Source organism: Saccostrea echinata, unplaced genomic scaffold, assembly GCF_033153115.1.
Source record: "Saccostrea echinata isolate AGI-Se365-2 ecotype Australia unplaced genomic scaffold, CSIRO_AGI_Sech_v1 ptg000013l, whole genome shotgun sequence".
Lineage (NCBI taxonomy): Eukaryota > Metazoa > Mollusca > Bivalvia > Ostreida > Ostreidae > Saccostrea > Saccostrea echinata.
The window spans coordinates 6,065,874-6,090,606 of record NW_026889762.1 but is presented as its reverse complement, the minus strand read 5'-3'; the positions used below and the strand labels follow the sequence as shown (position 1 = coordinate 6,090,606).

Genomic DNA, 24,733 nt, shown 5'->3' with positions numbered 1-24,733 from the left:
GAAAGTAAAATTTTATAACAATACCGTAAAGTAAATAAAGAAAAAAAAGAGAGAAAGAAATTTTTTTTAGATATTTTTATTTTACAAAATTATTTCCATTTCTCTATCAAAGAAATAATTAATTTGGTAAAGTAATGGAAAAAAAATCCTGTCCTTTTTTTCAAAAGGTGGAAAATTCCGACCAAAATCTGAGGGAAAGAAGAAGAAAATGGCTTCTAGTTTTAATCCAAAGTCGGTGAAGGTTTGGCAGGGAAAAGATAAGAATATACCACAGTTTGATGATGAGAGTGAGGTGGCTAAATATGCATTGTTGCAGGTCAGTTAATTACTGTTAGTAGATATCCAACGATTTTTTTAGTATGGGTGAAAATTTATATGGTATTTTTTAGGGATGTCAATTTTATCAATAATTCATATTCGAATATTCAATGAAAGTATTCGAATATATTCGAATATTCGATAAAATAAAAAAAAAAAATCTGGTGTATTTTAAATATGCATCATCCTGCTCTCATGAAATGTTAAGCGTAGGTATTCTTACATTGGAAGTAAAATTGGGTGAAGGCTTTTTGTTGGTGTACACAGTGGCGGATTTAAGGGGGGGGCGCACCCGGCGTGCGCCCTCCCCTAAAATTGTCAAAGTTAGTGTAAATCATAATTTAGTAGAGAAAATGTAAAAATGTCTACTCGGTAGATCTCATTTTTAGCCAACAAAATCTTAAGAATCCAGGAGCTTCCGGGGGCTTCGCCCCCTGGACCACCAGCAGGGCTTCGCCCTGGACCCAATTGGGGCCTGAAGGCGGCCCCCAGACCCCTTTCCTACTTTTCGCGCCCCTAACTTCAATTCCTGGATCCGCGCCTGGTACAATAAGGAATTCCATTTTGATATTTGTCAATGATTGAAATAAATGATTGATTTAAATGTAGAAAAATATGATTTTAACATATTTAATAAATTTATAGTAGCTCCAACTCAGGAATCAGTGGTCTTACCAAAGGCAGGATAGTCGTATACTGTTTAAATTTCAATACGTGTAATTAATTATAATTATCAGTCTAATAAGAGATATGATTATAATCTTTGATAAAATATTTTTAAAATATAAACAAATATTTCCATGGACAATTTACCTAAGTAATTAATTAATCTACCTATAATGAATATAGAATTCGGGATTATGTACAACCCGAGATAATCAAGTAATTTACACATTTATTCTGAAATTGAGCCCTATACAATATTAATTACAGACGAATTCTATCAGACACTCATTCAATGATCAATTAAATTTATTTTGATAAGTATGCTCTTCACGTCTTTTAGACATTCCAAGAAAGTTTATATTTAATCAAAATTTATTAATCACAGTTACTGTACTTCTTTTTATTGTTTGTATGTTGTTTAACGTCCCTCTCGAGATTTTTTAACTCATATGGAGATGCCACCACTTGCCGGTGGAGAGCTGCAAATGTTGTCCTATACTCGGCACTTACGGCTATTGACCATTGAGGGATCTTTTTCATGCCAGCACCTACTGCAACACGGGATCTCGGTTTATACGGTCTCATCCGAAGGACAGGTCTCCACGTCCCATAGTGGGATTCGAACCCGCGACGTAAGGATCAACTCCTTACTTCGTGACTCTAGAGCAGACGCTCTAACCACTGCGCCACGCGGGCGACTCTGTACTTCTTTTTATGAAAATGTATAAAACACCGAATATTCGAATCTTAAATTTATTCGAATACCAACTCATCGAATGACTATTCGAATGTTCGAATATTCGTTGACATCCCTAGTATTTTTAAATTATAATTACCATAGAAACATATCAATTGCATAAAGATAGTTTTCTATATTAAATCCAGCTAAATTATATATGTTTATTTGTATATTAAATGTCTGATCATGTCTGATTAATTGTTACTAAACAAATATTAATTATTCCTCAGACAAATTGATCTATTTTTATGCATAATCTAGGTTACTTACAGATATGTATATATTTTACAGAAGTATGACAAGAAGACACAATTAACACAGTTCTGTGTGTTAGAGATTCTTGCATCAAAAAGAGTTATTGCCCTTGACAACAAAGAACAATCCCCTGGGTTCTGTATTTGCTCTCACCTGGGCAGTGTGCAGGAAGTACAGGTGTGTAGCATGCGAATATGAACATATTACGTGTGATATTTTATTACAACTATTTGAGAATTTGGCGATTAAACAGGTATTTTTTTTTTTTTGATTTTATAGGACTTGTCTGAAGGTAGCACTAGAGAGTTCCGTTTTGTACAGACATCAGAGGAAGCCCTGGGTATGTTTAGCGCCCTCTATAAACAGATGACGGAGTCCCCAAATGGCATGACCGTCTGTCGGAAACCCCCATGTCAACATATAGGAACAAAGAAGTTCCAAAAGGTAAAGATAAACTGGGGCTTTTGATACAGTATACAATATATCTCTTAAAACAATCATACATTTTGATATCATTTCTAATCACTGCAATTGTATCATTTTACAATACTTTTATGAACATATCACCTTATAAGTATTTCTGAAAAATAAAACAATAAGTACTTTCAAAAGTAAATTTATTCAGTGAAATGATGATTTTCATTTTAAAAATATGAGATATAATTAAATCTTTGAACAAAATTCTCTCCCATAATATTCAGATGATGGTGGAGTATGGTATGGAGGATACAGAGTTATCTACCCCTGTGAGGGAGCTGATGCATCACATCTGGCAGGAAGCTGGGGGCGAGATAGAGGAAATCTTAAGTAGCCCACTACAGTCACTGAAACTGGACCAGGTCAGTAGGTCACTAGAATCACTGAATCTGAACCAGGTCAGTAGGGCGTTACAGATACTGAAACTGGACCAGTTCAGTAGACACTTGAAACACTGAATTTTGTTCAGGATAGTAGTACTACATTCACTGAAACAAGACCACTACAGTAAAAGTAACTGATTTGGCTAGGCTGCTACAGTAACTGAAACTAAAAACTGAACCAGGTCAGTAGGTCAGTACAGTCACTAAAACTGGACCAGGTCAGTGTGTCACTGTCACTGAATTTGGACCACGTAAGTACACTGCAGGTCACTACAGTAGCTGAAACTGTACCAGGTCAGGTCACAACAGCTACTGAAACTGGACCAGATCAATAGCGCACAATGGCCACTAAAACTGGATCAGGTCAGTAGGTCACTACAATAACTAAAACGGGACCAGGTCAATACATGTAGGTTACAACAGCTACTGAAAAAGAGCCAGGTCAATGGAACACTAGAGCCACTGAAATTGGACCAAGTGAGTAGGTCACTATAGTCTATCAAACTGGACCAGGTTACAAAACTACTTGAACTTGACTGGATCAAGTGTCAGTACCTTCACTTAAACTGGACTGGTTCAGTACTAAAATAGCTGAAACTTGAACAAGTTAGTTGGTCAATACAATTGCTGATATTGGATCAGGTCAATAAGACACTAAGATAAAAAGAAAGACCAGATCAGAAGACCGCTTAAATCACTGAAACTGGTCCAGTAAATTTTCCACCCTAGTCCTTAAACTGGACTAGGTCAGCACTAAAGCTGAGCTGAAACTTTTCCATATGAATAGGTCATTAGAGTCACTGAGAGTGGACCAAATCAGTAAGTCACAAAGTCATCGAGATAAGACCAGTAGGTCACTACAGTCACTGAAACTGGAGCAGGTCAGTCAATGAAACTGTGAAGTCAGATTAGGTCAATAGTTGTGAAAGTAAGAATTTAGAGCTGTATTAGTACACGTTATACTATTCTCATAAACATACAGAGTTACATCATCAGCAAACATATCAATGTTTGAATGGCACACATGTAAGGCAAGTTCATAAATGTAATACAAAAAAAGTAAAAGTTAGGCCTAATATTGTCACACCTACGTTAAATGAGTGAGTGATTTACCAATGACGCTAGCTGATAGTTTTAGCAGATGAGGTCCAATGAAGTCAATATCTGTCGATTTCTTTATTACATTAAGCCCGTTCACCAAATCAAATACTTCAATCTCGCTAATTGGTGCAAGGCTTAAATTTATCTCATCACCAAGCCCAGGATCTGTAAATTGCATTATCAATTATTGATTCCTTTTTAGCTCACCTGAGCTGAAAGCTCAAGTGAGCTTTTCTGATCACATTTTGTCCGGCGTCCGTCTGTCTGTCCGTCTGTCTGTCTGTCCGTCTGTCTGTCTGTCTGTCTGTAAACTTTTCACATTTTCGACTTCTTCTCAAGAACCACTGGGCCAATTTCAACCAAACTTGCCACAAAGTATCCTTGGGTAAAGGGGATTCAAGTTTGTTCAAATGAAGGGCCATGCCCTCTTTCAAGGGGAGATAATTAGGAATAAGTGAAAAAATAATGGCAACATTTAAAAATCTTCTTCTCAAGAACCATAGGGCCAGGAAAGATGAAACTCATGTGGAAGCATCCTCAGGTAGTGTACATTCAAATTTGTTCAAATCATGACCCCCGGGGGTAGGGCAGGGCCACAATGGAGGATCAAAGTTTTACATAGAAATATATGGGAAAAATCTTCTTCTCAGGAACAGCAAAGCCATGATGAGTCATATTTATATGGAAGCATCCTCAGGTAGTGTAGATTCAAGTTTGTTCAAATCTTGACCCGTGGGGGTAGGGCGGGGCCACAATGGAGGATCAAAATTTTACATAGAAATATATAGGAAAAATCTTTAAGAAACTTCTTCTCAAGAACAGCAAAGTCATGATGAGTCATATTTATATGGAAGCATCCTCAGATAGTGTAGATTCAAGTTTGTTCAAACCATGACCCCAGGGGGTAGGGCGGGGCCACAATGGAGGATCAAAGTTTTACATAGAAATATATAGGAAGAATCTTAAAAAATCTTCTTCTCAAGAACAAAGTCATGAAGAGTCATATTTATATGGAAGCATCCTCAGGTAGTGTAGATTCAAGTTTGTTCAAATCATGACCCCTAAGGGTAGGGCGTGGCCGCAATGGAGGATCAAAGTTGTACATAGAAATATATAGGAAAAATCTTCTTCTCAGGAACAGCAAAGCCCAGATTGTTCATATTTATATGGAAGCATCCACAGGTAGTGTAGATTCAAATTTATTCAATTCATGACCCCCGGGGTTAGGGCGGGGCCACAATGGAGGATCAAAGTTTTACATAGAAATATATAGGAAAAATCTTTAAGAATCTTCTTCTCAAGAACAGCAAAGTCATGATGAGTCATATTTATATGGAAGCATCTTCAGGTAGTGTAGATTCAAGTTTGTTAAAATCATGACCCCAGGGGGTAGGGTGGGGCCACAATGGAGGATCAAAGTTTTACATAGAAATATGTAGGAAAAATCTTTAAGAATCTTCTTCTCAAGAACAGCAAAGTCATGATGAGTCATATTTATATGGAAGCACCCTCAGATAGTGTAGATTCAAATTTGTTCAAACTATGACCCCAGGGGGTAGGGCGGGGCCACAATGGAGGATCAAAGTTTTACATAGAAATATATAGGAAAAATCTTCTTCTCAGGAACAGCAAAGCCCAGATTGTTCATATTTATATGGAAGCATCCTCAGGTAGTGTAGATTCAAATTTATTCAAATCATGACCCCCGGGGTTAGGGCGGGGCCACAATGGAGGATCAAAGTTTTACGTAGAAATGTATAGGAAAAATTTTAAAAATCTTCTTCTCAGGAACAGCAAGCCCTGATTGATCATACATGTATTTATGTGGAAGCATCCTCAGGTAGTGTAGATTCTATTTTGTTCAAATCATGATCCCCGTGGGTAGGATGGGGCCACAATGGAGGATCAAAGTCTTAAATAGAAATATATAGGAAAATATCCTCCTCTGAAGTACTGCAAACCATGATTAGTCATTTTGAGAAGCATCCTCAGGTAGTGTAGATTCAAGTTCAAATGATGACCCCTGGGACAGGGAGGAGCCACAATGGAGGATCAAATTTTTACAAAGGAATATATGGGAAAATTTTTTTAAAATCTTCTCAAGTACAATAAAGCCATTTGTTATATTGACATGGAAGCATCATCAGGTAGTTTAAAATTCAAGCCCCCCCCCTTCCCCACCCCCAGGTAATCTTTTCAATACTGAACTGATTTGTGCTTTTGCCTAGCCAGTGTGCTCAGGTGAGCGATGTGGCCCATGGGCCTCTTGTTTTAACTGTCCTCGATGGCTGATCTGTAATACAAAATCTTTGAATTGTCAATCAAGAGTACAATTTTATTTTTTCATGCTCGGAATTTTTCAAAATCTCCTGAAAGAAATACTTTGATAAAACAATTGCATGATTATTTGATATTTTGTTGTTGTTGTTCCCTTGCGAGAATTTTTCAAACACATGAGACGTCTCCACACAGGATGAAACTCTGCCATTCAGTTAACTGAAAGGTGACTGAAAGCTTACTGAATGACAGACCTCTGCTATTCAGTCACCTTTTAAGACATTTCAGGGACCATTCAGTTGACTGAATGGCAGAGTTTCATCTTGTGCAATATACCCATGAAGGGCTTCAAATTCAGACCTTTACTCTGCACTCAGTGCCAGTGAGATGTGTGTGTTCTTCATCATGTCAACGCTACCGGTTTTTAAGGTCTCATCCGAGAGATTCAAGTGCCGGGTGATTATTGAAGGAACATTCAATAACTATATTTATGTCTTATACTTGGCGTGGTGCCGTGAACAAAAATTGAACAAAATATCTCCCGATCACCAAGCGAGCGCCCTACCACTAGGCTACCGCGATCGGTTAAAAGCAGAATATATTAACTTTTTGTAGGTGGAGAAGGCGATGGCCATTTTGTCAGAGATGAAGGCACATCAATCACATGAGAGTAAGCTACAGAGTCTGTTTACAGAATTCTACTCCACCCTCCCACACAATCCCCAGCACAAGACGATGACCTTCACCATGTCGTGGCTTGCCAGGAAACTGGACCTTTGTCAGGTACAATTCGAAATTTGAACTAAATACTTTATAGGCTTTTTCTTTGTTATATCATATAACAGTTTATTTCATAGTTACATACATGTATACTGCAATTTTACCCTGAAAATGTTGTAAACTTCTGAATAAAGTTCTTGATGAATTTATTCAATTTGTGAGGAAAAGGCAACAGTAGAAGTTATTTTTGCATGTTTTTTGCATTTCTGAATTGGTGTGATAAAAATTTTTAAATAAAATTTGTGTTACATTCAAATTTTTAAAGCTATAATTCAACAACTTCAGTACATACATATACATGAAACTAAATTAGATACGTCGGATATTTTTATTTAATTTTCATCTTTCAGATTATTAAGGATGTGGTGTCAGCTAGTGAAGCAACAGACTGGTCTACGCGGGGGAACGCAGAGGCCCAGTACAAAGCCCTCCGATGTCAGATATCACACGTCCCCGGGGGTCTCCCGACCTCAGTTAAAAAAGTCCTCATTCTTAAGGAGTAAGTACAAACCCGTAAATTAGTCGGATACAGATATGCTCTTTAGCCTGTTAAAAACAATCAAAGATAAGTACATGTAGTAACCAGGAGGTTCACATAGATAGTCCAATGAACACAGATAAATGTTTTTCTGAGAAGTAACGGAAACTTTATATTAAAGAGCAAAAGAGTAAAAAAAAAATTCTTAACTGATGTTATCAGTTGACTTTGATTATATAGTAGTCTACCTAAACCAGTTATGGATATCATTAATGTACCAGTATATAAGGTATCAAATATTTAAAAGGTTCTTCCATACACTTGAAATTCACAGTCAGCAAATTGTTTGATGTCACATATGTACATAATGTTTATGTACTTTGATATTCAGTGAAGATAAGATGAACGTAGAGAATGTTTACTCCATTAATCGAGCTGGAGAAGGTGAAGTGTTCCGGTCAGACCTGGATCATAGATTTCTCTTTCATGCATCCAACGTGGAGAATTTTGTTGGAATCCTTTCTAGGTAAACAACCCACAATCATCTAAAAAGCTTTGGGATTTTATCATAGATACATTTTCTGTTATGTCAAGTTTGTATCAGTAATGTAGGGGTACATGTAGGACAGTCCTTACCAAAACAATCATATTCCTGCAAACATCACTTGCAAATCTGCTGCAAACTTGCGGTAAGGAACCTAGACAAACCATGCCAGCCTATGCAAAGCATATATACATGTACATGTATTTGCAACAAGTATGTAACAAGCTTACAGCAAATATTTTAGCATCCAAATTAGGTTTGCTGGAAGTCTGCAGCAAACATTGGATTTCCCCAATATGGAAACACTGTTGCTAAATATTTCTGCTAGTTATATCTTGTGACAAGCGTGTCAGTGAAGATTTTTATCTTTCCTGTGAATTAGCAGCCTGTTTGCAGAAAACTTTTGACCTGATCTGAATTATATAGATTGATTCATCACACATGTTTGAAACAAGCATGTGTTATGATGCAAGTGTTTTGAAGTATGAATATTCTACATGTATCTTTATGTTCCTAGAAAATGTTCCAATATTTATTATAACTGCTATGTAATATAACATGCTCTGACATGTATATGCCTATACATGTCTACAACAGAAGATTTTGCACATGAATGTATTATAAACTAAACTTATGCTTAATTTCTTATCTATCTGAAAAACACATAAAGGTATTTATTATAATTGATTTGGAACCTACGCCATAATACATAAATCAGTTTCTTTAAAGTGTATAAAGAGAGTATTGAAGTATCATATTTTAATAAATTAAATATTAAATCCTACCTGATCGGAAGTTGTTTGTGCCAAAATACTTCTATTTTCATACGAGACAGACGTTTGTACACATTCAAAATAATAAATTTTCCTTACACAACACCCAAAAATCTACATTTTATTCAAACTTTTCAAATGGCAAATTCTGTGTTGACCTTAGCACGATCTCCATTTCCTTGGCTGATTAGCCTTGTTTATTGTTCAAGCGAGGGTCATGGAAACATTCAGATTATACATGTTTCTTGAAAACTTACTGCGAACAACAATTTGGCATGTATTTTTCTTGCATTTTCTTGCAAACATAGTGAGTTCCTTTCAGTTGGCTGCAAGTGTGCTGCAAGGTTTGTCGCAGTCATCCGCAAACAAGAATGTTTTCTTCCAGCTGCAAACAATTACGTTTGCTGCAAACATTCAGCTTAATTGCTGCACGTCTATCTGCAGCAAAGTAAAGCTTTGGTAAAGGAGAGTAGATCAGTAATTAAAAGAAGCAATAAATGTGGATTATTCCATTAAATATACCCTTTTCTCTTTTTTCCCAAAACATGGAAAATCATGGAAACCTTTCTGTCTACTGTTAACTTTTAGTTCTTGTTATGTAAGACAAAAAAACTAGTTTTGAATGTTATTCCGCCTTATTAAACAACTGAGCACACTTTCTTCTTTGTAACTGATACAGGGGTCTCCTGATGCCAAAGGTCGTTGTTTATGACTACGGAGGAAAGAGAACTGACCCAGGAATGCTGGGAAATGGCATTTATTTTGCCAGTTCTGCAAGGTTAGTCTACATTAATGAAAAATGTATGATTAAAAGACGTAACATCTTTATAATTTGAAATTTTCCAATGCATGTACAGTGTATATATTTCAATGGATAGCCTGTGTTTCTCCGTCTTGTCTTATTTCTTATTTATGGTTTAGTTTTGTCTCAGGTTGTCACTGTTATGTGGTATTATTCTTTTGGATATATATATATATATATATATATATATATATATATATATTGTAAAATAAATTTTATGTGTGTAAATACATGTAATTGGTTACGTTCAATATTGTTCAAGAAATATTAAGTAACATGTCTTTATCCTTTGTCAAGCACAAGCATAAAATACTCGAAGCCAAGTAAAACGAGGAACACACGAATGATGCTAGTTAATCTGGTGGCGCTGGGGAATACGATGGACGTCTACACATATCAGAGGGACCTTACAGCTCCACCTAGTGGCTACGACAGTGTTCACGGAGTGGCGGCTAGTGAGGGTGTAGAATCTGATTTTAAGGTGAGACAATTATATATTCTCGTATTATGCGTACATGAAGTTTGATGGGATAATAATCATGTAGTGAATGAATGACTTGTGTGTTTCTTGATCAATGGAGTGATGGATGTTTTTAAGGAAGATTTTCTTACACAAGAACGAAAATGAGGGTATTACTAGCAAAAAATAAATATTAAGAAAAAGAAACGAAAAAAACCAAAAAAGAAGTCAAATAAACACCACTACAACCCCATAAAAAGTATTTAGTGGTAAAACATACTGAGTATATGTGGTTTTACTTAGAAACTAAGGAAACCAATGTGTATGATATTCAGGATTGATTAAGTCAGTTTTATGCACAAGATTACGTCAATCAAAATAGGCATTCATTTTCTGATTTAATGAATTCTGATACTTTGTTTACTTGAAGTACATCAACATGTACTTTTTATGACAGGATGATGAATATGTAGTGTACAATACAAACCAGCAGATGTTGAGTTATTTAGTGGAGTTTACCGTGGGAGGGGAACTACCAGTGGAGCTGTCAATGGAGGAGGAATTAGAGGGAAAGACGCCTGACTCAGACATTGATGTTGGTCAGTTCATTATTTTGAGCTATTATAATACATTGTATGATTAAAGTTATGATAAATTTAATTTATAATTTTCATAATTTCTAGAGGAAGAATTATTACTTACATATGCTTGCTACCCTTCTGGGGTATAGGCCATGCACCTACAGGATTTCTCCATCATCTATATTTTAGGCTCTCTTTCCAAGCACTTTCCAAGTGCCCTAGTTGTTTTTTTTTTTTCTGTTTCAAAATCCCTGCTCGATGGTGTCTTTGGTCAGCCTGTCGTTCTTTTGCTAAAAGAGTTATAGATAAATGCCTTCTCTGAGAAATTTAAAGTATTATTAAGTGTGCTCCAGTCATCTTCAACGTCTTTGAAAGATTTTGGTTTTAACAAAGAAAAATTATTTAATTAAAAAAATATAATGATTCAGTATTCGTGTCAGAATTGGATTTTTTTTTTTTTTTTTTTTTTTTTTTTTTTTTTTTTTTTTTTTTTTTTTTGGATAAAGAGTTTGCTCTTTTTGTAAAATCGCTAAACACTGTAATAAATATTTTCACAAGCTAATTTAATCTAAAAAGTTTTTAAATGAATAAAAATCAACCATACGTGAAAAAATTCCCAGGATATATTTGAAATTACATTTTTAAAAATACTATTTTCTAGCTTTAATGTATTTTCTGCATTATTCTTATGCCCATCCATCACGGTTATTTTTCATGGAATTTTTAGGAATGGAAGCAGAAACAGAATCATAAATTCATGCCTCTTGTGGAAGATACTTCATATAGTAAATTTTATTTCTTAACTCTTGACATCAAAAGATTTTTTTTAAGTCATTTTAAAATCATAATTTTCTAAAAGTAAATTTTAAAAAAAATTCTCTGAGGTGAATATTTATCTCGAATCATTTCTTTGAAAAGCAGGTACCCGTGAACGATAATTGTTATTATCCCGATTAGAGGAATGTGATAATTAGTCTGCTCCAAATATCCGCGCAATTAATATACATGTAGAATATACAAGCTGTATACAAGATATATATAAATCGCCAAGCTCCCCAATATAACAAAAGACTTAGGTGCCCAACTTCGATTTCTACAAATGTATTGATATTATTCCTCCTACATGTATACATGTATAAGTCGCCGTGGCGTAATAGATAAGGCTGTGGATTAATATGTTGGAGGAACCCAATTCGACTCTAGTTTTTGTCAAGCTTTTTTCTATATTCACTTTAATTCAGTTTCTTAAATTCGAAAATAGATATATTTGATTCCATCATAACAGGAAAAAGTGAAATAAAATTGCAAGTTAAAAAATAAGCAGGTTATAATTAAATTAAAGATACAACTGAGAGATAACTGAAAGGCCACAGAAATCTATCTGGCATTCAGTCGACTGAATGGTAACTGATGGATCAAGGTTACTGATTCCATCATAACAGGAAAAAGTGAAATAAAATTGCAAGTTAAAAAATAAGCAGGTTATAATTAAATTAAAGATACAACTGAGAGATAACTGAAAGGCCACAGAAATCTATCTGGCATTCAGTCGACTGAATGGTAACTGATGGATCAAGGTTACTGACAGTTTCCTTTCATTGACCTTTCAGTGGGCATTCAATTTCTCTTCAGTCTACTAAATGGTGTAATTTTATCCTGTGTAGGTGCTCTTATTCAGGCTTTATTGCTTCAGCATTAATAGTGTTGATTTTAGGCACTCTTCTTTCTTTTAAGTGTATGTTAATTTCAATTTGAGCAGATAGATCTGCAATTGTGTTTGTTTTATCCTGCATTTCTATTTCGTATATTAGAAGCTAGTACGTCTTCAAATTCCAAGTCATCTGTGTCCATTTCTTGTTTCTGATGTTGCTGTTTTCATATTCAATCTTACAAACAGTAAAAACATAAATGGTGAAAGTAAGCAGCCTTGTCTGAATCCTTCTTTGACATAGAATGTGTCATGGCCTCCATGAGAACCTTGCAGTACAAACGTTTGTTATTATTTTAACCACTTTCATAAACTGGCACACAATAATGTCTTTGACACTTCCAAAGGGTATATTTATAAACACTGTCAAAGGTTTAATTTCAAAACCTATGAACTTATGAACTTTATGGGAGTTCTACTTATCTGACTGCTCAATAATTATTTAGCAATTTGTTAATTTGTTAATAGGTGTATGCATGTATTTATTGTCTTTATTTGCTACTTATTTAGAAGCATTCAAAAATTTAGTTCATCTTATCATAGACTTATGGTGACTGCAATCCTTTCTTCGTTATTTAGAACATATTTGGTCAGTGATCATGAATTAGTGCACAAGTTAATTTAAAGCACAAATACATATTGTGCTTAATTTACTAAGAAACAGTATAAATTTCTGTGATTTTCCAGACATCAGGGATGTACAGAAAGTGGCAGACCCTCTGACAAAGGTCAAGGTCGGACTGGTATCCAATGACGAAACGCCCGTATTCCTCAAAGAGGTCCACATTCGAGCAAAATTAATTGATTTAGCAGGAGAGGTAATTCAAAGAAAAAAAAAATTTACACTTGTCAGGTCCTCAGACAATGGAACTCCTAAGCTGATGTATAATGAAATACTGGTGTTCTAAGGAACGCATATGTCGCCTGCTTTAAACATCATTAAAGATGTAAATGAAGTTATGAGTGGTCAGCTATTTATCTGCTTCTTGTATTATAGTTGATGCTTTTTCATGCAAAGAAAAAAAACATCCAAGGATAGAAATCATATATGTGGTAATCAAATAAAAATATGATTCTCCAACCCTCAAGGATAAAATGAATAATAAAATTGAAATTATTATAAATATTTATTTTATTCATTGTATAATCCAAAATCCCCCAGATTAGTGACTAGAGAGATTTCAGTCTATCTTTACTAGAATTGTCAGTCTACAACAATCCATTTTGGTATACAAATCCCGATGTATTTTCATAGTATTTAAATTTCATTTTGTGTGGTAACTGTTTATAGTATAATTAGCATGTGAAATATAAATGCTAGTTATCGAAACTCTGCCTCTCAAAATTTAAAAGGCAATTTTTGATATTAGCCGTTAAAAGGAATACCAAAGGAAGTCAAAGATCAAGGTCAAGTGGATTGTCACTCTGGTGATTTTAATGATATCTTATAACAAACAGTATTTTGTTCTCGTATATTTTTCAAATAAACTATGATAGTGAAAGAATTATACTAGAAGTCAACATAAAAATAAGCTTTTGTTTAAGTCTCTTGAGATCGTTTTATGTAATGACAAATAGTAAACCATCAGAGAGTTGAAATTCCTTGTTTGTCAAATTATATTAAAGTATCCCTTATCTAAATATACATGAATTTTTCTCTACCACTTGAGATCAAATATGACTATTTACAGGCATGAAATCAATCTATCAAGTCTATTATGCAGTGTATTCTCCTGTTTGATAATAACAGGTTGTAGTTCTACAAGAGTATCACAACAACAGAGACAAAGCTCTGGAAGCCAAGTATGTCTTCCCTCTGGATGATATGGCAGCTGTCTGCGGGTTTGAGGCCTTCATCAATGGTAAACACATCATAGGAGAGGTGAAGGAGAAAGAGACGGCACATAAAGAATACAAAAAGGCCATAAAGGAAGGTCATGGGGCCTACCTAATGGACCAAGACCAGGAAACTCCGGTAAAGGGGGGAGGATATAAATACCTTAGATTTTCTGTCATTTTAATTAGTGTAGTATTATGTTAAACTGTATTTAGCTCGGTTATATCTATGTAGGTTCAGAAGAAAGTGTCAGTCGTAGTAATACTTAATGCTAATTCTGTATAAGCTAAATTGCATTCTAAGTTTAGCTTCTTCTTTGGTGTGCTTTAAAGGAGATGTTTACAGTGAGTGTAGGAAACCTTCCCCCCCAAAGCTACGGTCATCATTAAGATAACCTATGTCACAGAGCTTCAGGCAGAGGGGGAACTCATCAACTTCTATCTCCCAGGCAGCGTGGCGCCATGGAAACAGAAGTATGTCGACGCTCCAGAATTCAAAGACAAGGTCTGTGTGTTTGAAGTAAAGACATCAAACTTGTAGTTTTGAAATATCTAAAAGTTCATCTGTCAGGAGAAATATTTGAATCTTCTAAAAAAATAACGTTCTTATAATACATTTTTAAAAGAAATTTAGAAATGATAGAGAATGTTCTTCAGATGTTTTTGACTTGTTGGTATGACTTGGTCATGTTTCATGTTTTGATACACTATCCTTGTGTGATTGAAACACAGTGTTAAAGTGTCATGTATGAAGTTTAAGATGTCATGCAATGACTCACGACTTTCCTCCTCAGGACTGGGACACGGTACAGGTTGCAGACACTGACTGCAGTGTACAGGTTTACGTGGACATGCCTTTTGACATCAGGAGTCTGGAATGTCCAACTCACAAAATTTTAGTAAAGGTAAGACCATCATTATATTTCTCAGGTAAATGAATTGTTAGTGTTAAGTAATGATGAAAACGAGTGAAAATAGTTGTACATTACTTTAGGCCTTTTACATTTTGTCAATTATATAGTTTACTTCTTGTAATATCAACAAACACAAACTAAGTTGGTAATTCGATAGATACAAAATTTTGCGTGAGAGTATCCTATTTTATATAGAAATATTTACATCTGTCAATGTGTTTCCTAATATTACAATACTAACGAAATTGACATTCAATTTTTGTTGACATGAAGTTAGTCACATGATCAGACTTTCTTGGGTATGAAAAGTAAACTGCGCGAGAAATCTGGAAAGTATAAACTTTGGCGTCACGTGTTGCTTAATTTCCATACCATAACAGAGTCTAAAAAGTGCATTCTTTTTCTTGTGACACAAATCAAAATAAGAAATAAGATATCATTTTTGGAGTTTCGTTGGGATATGATATGAAGTTGTTACGTGTTCAAATCTACTACTAACGTTACAGAATTTGAACACGTGACCAACTTCATGTCAAATCCCAAAGAAACTCTAAAAATGATATCTTATTTCATAAATACTAAAAGCTTTAATGAGATTGTGTTATCAAATTACATACATGCACTATGTGTAATATTTTGCAAAAAAAAAAAAACACTAAAGTGAGAATGATGATGTGTAATAAAATATTTTAGGAGCAATATTTTCAGGAGAGTGGTGAACACAATTAGGAATTATACTGTGTGAAAATGAAAAAGATGAAGAAAACGAACAATGATCGATCTAAAAAAAAAAATTAAAAAAAAAAAAAACAATAAAAATTTGTTAACACCAAATGCAGATGATAGCGGGATATAACTACATAAATTAGGAAAGCTGACGATTGAAAAGCTGAGATCATCTAAGTTGACATACAATTTAGTTGCTAGTTGGTAAAACATCCAAATACGAAACAGATGTGACAGACTCTGTGGTATCTTTTATTTCAAGTTTATTTGGGTTATATCGAGTCGACGTATGATTGGAAGTAACTACTGTCAATTGATAATACGTCGTCGATATATCTAAATGTCAAGTTGAAGGCCACAACAAGTGTTTTCTTCTCATGTAGAAGTTTTTGAATAAATTCTGCTTCATATCAATATAAAAAACAGGTTAGCTAATAAAGGAGCACTATTAGTGCAATTAAATCGAAATTCCAACAGTTTGTTGGAAGACTTGGTCTCCGAAGACTAAATAAATGTTGTCAATGAGGAACTCCAGCATCCTTTTCATAAGAACTTCTGAGTACTTGTGTGTAGAATCATAGTGATTTTTAGCAGAGTAATTTTGTTGATGACCAATCACAAGAAAGGAATATTTCCTACTTCCATTTTTATTGAGGAAGCACCTGTCTGTAATATTAAGAAGCCTAGTTTTTAATTTATCATCAGGAATGGTTGTATAAAGTGTAAAAAAGTCATACGTTTTGATGTTACTGACTTTTGAAAAATTTGGCGATTTTACTTTTTTTAAAGTTCTTTGGAGTTTTTTGAGAGTTCACATCTGATTCACACTTTTTTCTAGAATATGTTGTAGCACAGTACGTATTTTAGGTTTACTGTTCTGTAGAAAACTGCGACTAAAGCCACTGTATCAATGAAAGAGGACCAGATAATAAAAGATGGCTTCCAGTTGCTGATTGGTCTAGCGGAGATCCACGTGCCGCGGATGTGGGTGGAATCGGATGAACTGGAAGGTTCACAGGTACCATTAAGTATTTACCTGTTGAGTGATGTGCAGGAATATTTATATCATCAATGTTTTCCTTATTGCATCATTTTGAAAGAATAAATTTATTGCTTGATAAGCATGTTTATACATGTACATAAACATGTGTATTTTTACCAAAATATTTATAATATATGCCTTTGAACTTGGACTTCATTTAGAATGGAAATTGAAAATGCTGCTGCTTTAAAAAAATGCAGAATAGATTGATGAAATGGTATATTTTGCTTTGGATTTCCTTTCCAGTATTGCATATAACTGTAGGTTAGACTAAGCTTTAACAGGGCGATTTCGCTTGTTTGAACTTTAAATTTAAATTTACAATAAAGCTGTTCACAGAAATGTTCAGCAATTCTCTAGCAGATTTATACAGTTGGGTTGATAAGTTTAATGGTGTAATTACCAGGCCTGTGTGCTGACCTTTTACCCTGAGTCTTATTCTCTCTCAGTAAGTCACTGTTGATATGTTTACTGGTTTTATTACCAGGCCTGTATGCTGACCTTTTACCCTGAGTTTGATGCTGAGGAGGAGTCAGAGGTCGAGGTCATTTTGATGATTGACAGCTCCAACTCCATGAAAGGTTCCGCCCTCCAACAAGCCAAGAAAGCTGCACTCCTCACTCTTCACCTCATGGAGTCCAGTTGGAGGTTTAATGTGGTGTCTTTTGGAACAGGTACTTTTGGGGAATAAAAGTAGTAGCTTTTTATACTATGTTGAGAAAAAGATGCGATGGAAGGGTTCCAGAAGGTAATGTATTATGAAAGAGTGCCCTCATAATGCATGTGTACTTTGTATGATATTAAGTTAAAATATAATTATTCAGAAATGCTGTTACAATTGGAGTTTGAGTCATCTTTTTTGACTTTTGTATAATTCAGCTTTTCTAGAGCTATTTCCATCCAGTCAAACAGCCAGTAAATTCAACATACAAGCAGCAAAATTGTTTATACAGGTAACGAAATTGGAATTTCTAAGCCCTTGACTAGTGAAAATGAAAAAAGGGCTTGTTTATATTTTTTTTTTGGTCTGTTTCAGAAGCTACAAGCAGATCAGGGTAACACAGAACTTTGTCGACCTTTGAACTCTTACTATCTTCTAAAACCAGAGAGTTACACCAGAAATATATTCCTTATCTCTGATGGCCATATCAACAATGAGGAGGCAGCTCTCTCCAGAATTGCCCAAAATCACCAACACACTAGGGTCTTTACATTAGGGGTCAGGTAATACCAGAAAATATGAATTTTCTGAAACAGGTCCCAACAAGTACACTGTGTTTTTTGCGGACGGCTGAAAAATTCAGTAGTTTATTAAACGATTTAGAACTTAAACTTATTTCATATACATGCAATCCACAAAATTGTACCGCGGTACAAAAACAGTATACCTGTGTATCATGATATGTAACATTTAAAGCAATCTATGTTATTATTAGTTAAATAGTCTAATAAATGTGCTTCTCTTTATTTACTTCTGTATTTTTATTGTGTTTAGTGCTTTTTAAATGTTACTTAATGTATTTGTGAAGTTCATGAAATAATCTACAGCATTTGTCCTTAAACATTGTGATAGAGAATTCCTCATTTAAGATAAGTAACACACAAATTGTATTAGAAAATATGAGAGGTGAAATATTATGAAAGGTATCATGATATAGCTTTAGTATATCATGATACCCTTCAGCCATATCGTTACACCCCTTATATACAGCAACTGCATACCCTTCCGTATAATCATAATAAGAAGTTCGTTGCTTATTTATTCATTGGATTCACAGCTCTGTGGCCAATCGTCACCTTCTGAAAGCCGTAGCTAGAGTAGGAGCAGGGTCGTTTGAGTTCTACGACTCCAAATTAAAATCGAAATGGGAGGAGAAGGTAAAAACTGTTTTTAAATAGATTAATCTTTAATTCTTGGCAATTTCCCACTATCCCGTTACCTCTAACATTCTAATTAACCCATATATTGTCCGTTTTAAGATCAAGTCCCAGTTACAGAAAGCTGCCCAACCCGTACTGACCTCTGTGTCTGTTGATTGGCGCCATGACGACCAACACCCAGCTCCCATCCAAGCTCCGCAGCAAATATCAGCTCTGTTCAGTGGGTCCCGACAAGTCATCTACGGCTTTGTAGACAACTGTTACATGGTTTGTAGTATTTTTACATAACAATCCTTGATATGGGATGATTTCTTATCTGAATTGTAATTAACTTTATAATTAATTTTATTGAAAATTGCGTTGTACACAAAAAAGATAAAAAAGTTTTACATTGTATGATTACTTTTCAATAAGAATAAACGTTTTTATCTAGTATGAAATTAATATTGTAACTAAATTGTTTCTACTTTAGGCAACTCTGAAAGCAGAGGTCGAGGGTCAAGAGATATCAACAGTTGTGTCAACTTCTGACCTTAATGTCACAAAAGGCAAGGTCAGTCCAACAACAACTATCATTAAACTTCTTCAACATGTAAAATAAGTTGAAATACTCATCTTAATATGATGCTGGAATTGATCCAAAATTCTTGCAGCTGTGCAGCAAATTACGATAGTACACTTTGAATTAATGCAATAAATGTAAATGTGGTTCTCCATGGGGGTTTAACGCAGCGGCCTCGCGACAGTTAAATTCCTTAGCACCACAGTTAAAAAATCAACGCCATAGTACCGCCACAGTAAAATATTAGCGTCACAGTAAGATTGTCATCGAACAGAAACATAAATGTATAAATTTATAAACCTGAAAATGAAACTCTTAATAATGTACCGTTTTCATTTTCTAATGCTAAACCGTTACTTAATTCTAATTTGGACCCGGTCGCCCGCTTGGCGCAGTGGTAAGAGCGTTTGCTCTAGAGTCACTGAGTGAGGAGTTGATCCTTACGTCGCGAGTTCGAATCCACTGCGGGACGTGGAGACCGGTCCTTCGGATGAGACGGTATAAACAAAGGTCGCAGTAGGTCTGGCACGAAGAACATCCCTCACTGCTCAATGACCCTGAGTGCGGAGTGTAGGTCTAAAATTTGCAGCCCTCCACCGGCAGGTGGTGGCGTCTCAATATGAGTGAAAAATCTCGAAAGGGACGTTAAACAAACAAACAATCAACCAAACAAATTAGGGCCCATTGTTTTGATTGTACAATCATCTTCTAGATCCCTATTGGACTTAATGCATGAATGAAAACAGACAGGCAATTTGTTTTAACACTTCTCTGAAACTGTAAATGAAACTTTTAAAAAACCAATTGATTACGTAAAGTTTTACTGTAGATAACCATGTCTATAAAATTGCACTGACACTGTGAGACAAACATCGTGCGTGTATTGTAATCATAAAATAATTGAAAACCTTATGTAAACCTACATCATTCAAGTTTTGCGACCGTCTTTTCTAGCAAATATTAACTTCCACTAGCCTTTTATTTTATAACTTTTATTTACAGTGCAATATGTACACTTTTACCTCAGTTGTGAAAAATGAATAGAGAAGGACAGATTTATGATTAACAAATCGTTAAAAAAAGTTGAAAATAATTTTTACATAATAAGATAACCCTGCTGATGATTATCTTATCTTCGTATAAATTCCTTAGGGTTATGTATGGACAAATAAGTACATGTACGACCATCAGTCGTAGATTTTGTTTCTTTGAAGATGCTGCACAGATTGGCTGCCAAAGGAGTAATAAGAGATTGGGAAGATGGAGTTCTTTCCCCTGATAGAACAGGGCATGAGGTAAAATTAACAAGAGTAGGATTTGTTATAGAACCAAAATACTTTGTGGATTACGTTTTTAACAACGTGTAGGCTTTCAGAAAAAAAATGTTTTATCTCTCTATTTGTAACTTACATTCCTATATGCATAGCATTGACGACCTTCTTATTTAAAATCTTATATGTAACAGGTTTCTCCAGGGGCCGTTTAATGTTACAATCACTAGTTTTGCAGATTTTGATAGGATTCCTCATAGAATATCACAGTGCACTTTGTCTCTGAACTACAGACATATGATGACACATTGAAAATGACATCAAGTCACCGAAACATTGAGCTGTCATATATATTTGAGAAACCTATATGACCCGTTGTGGCAATAAAAAAAGTAACAACTTTAACTTTGAATGTTTGTAAAGATAGTGAAAACAATGAATCATCTTCTAGTTAGGGCCAAACATAATACTAAGTCTGATCTCTAACGGACCTCAATATTATTAAACTTAAAAATATATATTTTTAATTTATTATTAATAATAATAAAAATATTATTTAATATTATTAAACCTCATTCACAATTAATCGAGAACCCTGTTTTTCGACATCTCTAATCTTCAATGAAAAAAAAAACAATGTTCATACATATACATTTAATACAGTGTGTGTATGTATAGAGTATATAAAAACTGGGACTTAAGAATTCATAATATGAAGAAAGTAAATAAGAAAAGGATTTGTCCACCACATTGAATAATTTAATACATTTAATAACCTCACGAAACATCGTTCTGTTTGTGAAATCAGATGAGGTCAATCCTGAATCCATTTTGTATTTAACAAATAATTAGGAATATATAAATTGGTTCACAGACATATAATTTGATTTAAATTATTAAAAAGGATCAAATATTTTTTTTCCTGAATCATCAGGTGAAGAAAATGAATCTGAAGCAGTATATTATAGAGTTGAGTAAAAAATACACCATCGTTACATCACTTACCAGCTTTGTCGCCATCGAGAAACGAGAAAAGGTGATCATTTTTAAAATACCATTATTCACATATAGACTTTTGAAAACCGAAATATCAAAACGTTTTGTGTCTAAAATCTATTGGGATTACCTAAAGGTTGATATGATTTTACAAAGTGCTAGTATTTAAAGATTTATTTTACAATAATACTCTGTGCTGTAAATTACGAAGTGTTTATCTTTCCTATTGGACACATGCATGTATAAGATTTCTCCTTTATGTTTAATATTGCTCTCATTTTTCAAAGAGTCTGTTTCTAAGACCTGCATTTAATTTGCAGGATGAGGTGGTACCTGAGAATGCTCCAGATATTTGGACCCTCCTGGAACATGAGGACCTTGATCAACTAAAATATTTATCGTGGGAAGGGGAAGATGAGGTACATGACAAATTATTGTAGTTGCATGACCACTGATTTCTAATTATGCACAGTTGTTGTACTTATGATGATGTCACTTCCTAACGGTCAGGGTTTAGAAGTAGGGTAAAGAATAACAGTTGTTAGAGTCCCTAGCTTATCATGATGTACAAAATGTTAGGTGCTTTGTCATGGTTATCAAACGCTTTGGAATAAAATTGAAATGCTTTTGTTTATTTTGATTGCTTATATAAGATTCATGTCAATTAACTACAGTAACTTTCATGAAAAATATTGCCCTAAAGCTTTGAATATTTTAATTTACTAACTGTTGTTTCTGGTCCTTGATTAAGAGCCCTCTATACACTGCACACTAGAGAGGTCTGATTTTGTGGTATTTTTATGCAGATAGAGTGATCTGCCCTTTGATCAAGAATAAAATAAATTGAAATGTACAGTTTATTACTTAATTTGTGATCAAATCAAGCATTCATAACACTTTAATAGGCCAAGATGAATAGATAGAACACTTCATTTGCAGGTATATTGCCTACTTAAGTAAATAACTGTGATTTATGTTCATCAGTACTTCATTGTCTTTGAACATTTTCCTGGGGTTGAATGCAAGGCAACCTATGTTGAAAATGTGATAGATAAGCTCAATACTTACACCTTTACACACTATAATTTTCTCCATGTCCAAAAAATATTTTCCTCTAGTGTATAGAGGGTCCTTAAGCATGTTTATTTTGATTATGAGCTGACATTTGGCGGGTTTCTTTTTTATTATGACAAATTGACAAGTTTGTGTTTCATTTCAATTGACCTTTTTTTTTTATTGTCCCATGACTTTGCAAATCTTTACTTTTTCACTGTTTTCTGGACTTTTCTTGTTGTGCCTCTTGTGCCTCTAGATGATGAGATAATTTTTGGTATGTCTTTTTATATTGGTGACTTACATGTACAGGGACTGATTTCCTGTAAATAGATCTATTTTCACAAAAGTTATTAAACACTAACATTTGGTGATAATTTAATGTCTTCCAGTCGGACTCTTATTATTTGCTGTGTACTTGTACAGTATCATATTCGCTAGCCAAAGGTTTCTGATCTGCTACTCTCCTCAGAAACCCTTGGCCTATGGTGCTGTCAAAAGTCGGGACTGTTTTCGTCACGTGATCTCGTATCTTACAACATACATAGAAATTTCGTCATCGACAGAAATAAAAAAAACGAATTTAAAAATTAAAGTGTTTAGAGACTAATTAACGATGAGGTATAGAGCGATGTTTATTTGTTATTTAGGTTGCAAATCTTCATCTACAGTATATATTTCTCATCAAATTATATGCCCATCAACTTAAGATTGGAAGACACCATAGCTATTTATAGAATGGCATGTAATCTTAAAATCGTTGTTTATTTGTATTCCCGAGACTGAAGAGTCAAGATTTATTCCGAATGCAGATATCGTCATTTTCAAAAAAAAAATTGCTGATTGGTCAAACGATATCAATTAACTCCAATCATAACTCGAGAAAAAAATCCAAACTTTTTAAAACCACATGCCAAGGGTTTGTTAGGAGAGTAGCGGATCAGAAACCCTTGGCTAGCAAAGATGGTACAGTACATGCGATCAGCTAGTTTCAAGTCCGTGCTTTTATACTGATTTTTTACAAATTAAGTTCGCGTTTGATGGCGACCATGTTGATAACCCATTAATTTGAGAGTTCTCACATTAGTTTTTGAAAACTAATTACTATAATTAATTATTAACTGTTTTTCTGAATTCTTTTCTGTTGGGTTAGATTTGATGATAATGATGATATTTGATTAATAAAACAAAAGCAGCTGATAAAGCAAAAATATTCCATTTCTTTTTTTTATTATTACACCTCTTCCTATTTTTTATATATTTGGACTGTCAAAGATTAAAATTCGTTTCACAATGACACATCCATTTTAATCTGCTTTAACGAATATCCTTTCTTTGGTTGTTGCGCAGGACGTATTATTCTTATTAGAGCACTGTAGTTGATTACGTCACTCGAAAAATGGCGCATTTGTTTACGGTTGTTTATTACCACAGATGGTCAATGTTGCCCATGTCATAAATATTTATCTTCTTAGTACAAAAAAAGCAAGACAGCGAAGGTGGAACGTTCAGGAAGAAGCAGAAGTGCAATAATTTCAGAATCTTGTAGTTTTTATGTTGACGAGGAAGACACGGTAAGTTGGCTGTATCCATTTTTTGTTCTATGATTACAAGGCATTGTAAGGAATAAGAGAGATTCTGTCTGATAAAGATATGGCCAAAGTCCGTTATCTTGATTTTTTCACAGGATATGGAAAGGAGAGAAGTCTTTTTTAAGTGATTGTTACAGCTCATGAGAGAGAGAGAGAGAGAGAGAGAGAGGTTGTCATAGCCTCTAGTTTTTGGAGGAAATGATTGTCAAAATTTTCGATTTAGCTTTGAGAAGTGATTCTCCCCGAGATTAGTGTTAGTATTTTGAATCTTCTAGAGAGGCATATTTATTAAAGACATCCCAATGAAACTTCATATCTGTTTACATGTCATTAATTTGATAATTGCGAATAAAATAAAAATGATTGTATAATCAATTTTTTAATTAAAAATCAGTCAAAATATTTAGATTTGATTGTCATTAATAAAATTTTGTACTTGAAAAGGGATTATGCTTAATCAAATTCAAAATTTTGTTATTTTAACCAGTGTATCTGTAATTTGCAAAGTATTAACAATG

The 24,733-nt window shown here is 34.3% G+C and overlaps 2 protein-coding genes across 2 annotated transcripts in view; one reads left to right on the top strand and one right to left on the bottom strand.

Moving 5' to 3' along the window:
• The window catches only part of LOC133186392 (proline-rich transmembrane protein 1-like), a 182,931-nt gene that overhangs the window by 57,276 nt on the left and 100,922 nt on the right, over window positions 1-24,733 (bottom strand). The gene's annotated exons all lie outside the window — the stretch shown is intronic.
• LOC133186203 (protein mono-ADP-ribosyltransferase PARP4-like) overlaps window positions 1-24,733 on the top strand; it is a 70,371-nt gene that overhangs the window by 2,386 nt on the left and 43,252 nt on the right. The window contains 25 exon segments of the mRNA XM_061321438.1: window positions 168-316; window positions 2,015-2,155; window positions 2,258-2,422; window positions 2,680-2,817; window positions 6,832-6,999; window positions 7,347-7,495; window positions 7,866-8,000; window positions 9,471-9,569; window positions 9,891-10,074; window positions 10,511-10,652; window positions 13,030-13,160; window positions 14,093-14,317; window positions 14,512-14,541; window positions 14,543-14,683; window positions 14,973-15,083; window positions 16,702-16,836; window positions 17,348-17,534; window positions 17,740-17,813; window positions 17,897-18,084; window positions 18,639-18,738; window positions 18,841-19,008; window positions 19,214-19,294; window positions 20,518-20,598; window positions 21,509-21,610; window positions 21,891-21,989. Of these exon segments, the coding sequence (XP_061177422.1) occupies window positions 168-316; window positions 2,015-2,155; window positions 2,258-2,422; window positions 2,680-2,817; window positions 6,832-6,999; window positions 7,347-7,495; window positions 7,866-8,000; window positions 9,471-9,569; window positions 9,891-10,074; window positions 10,511-10,652; window positions 13,030-13,160; window positions 14,093-14,317; window positions 14,512-14,541; window positions 14,543-14,683; window positions 14,973-15,083; window positions 16,702-16,836; window positions 17,348-17,534; window positions 17,740-17,813; window positions 17,897-18,084; window positions 18,639-18,738; window positions 18,841-19,008; window positions 19,214-19,294; window positions 20,518-20,598; window positions 21,509-21,610; window positions 21,891-21,989 (3,323 nt within the window).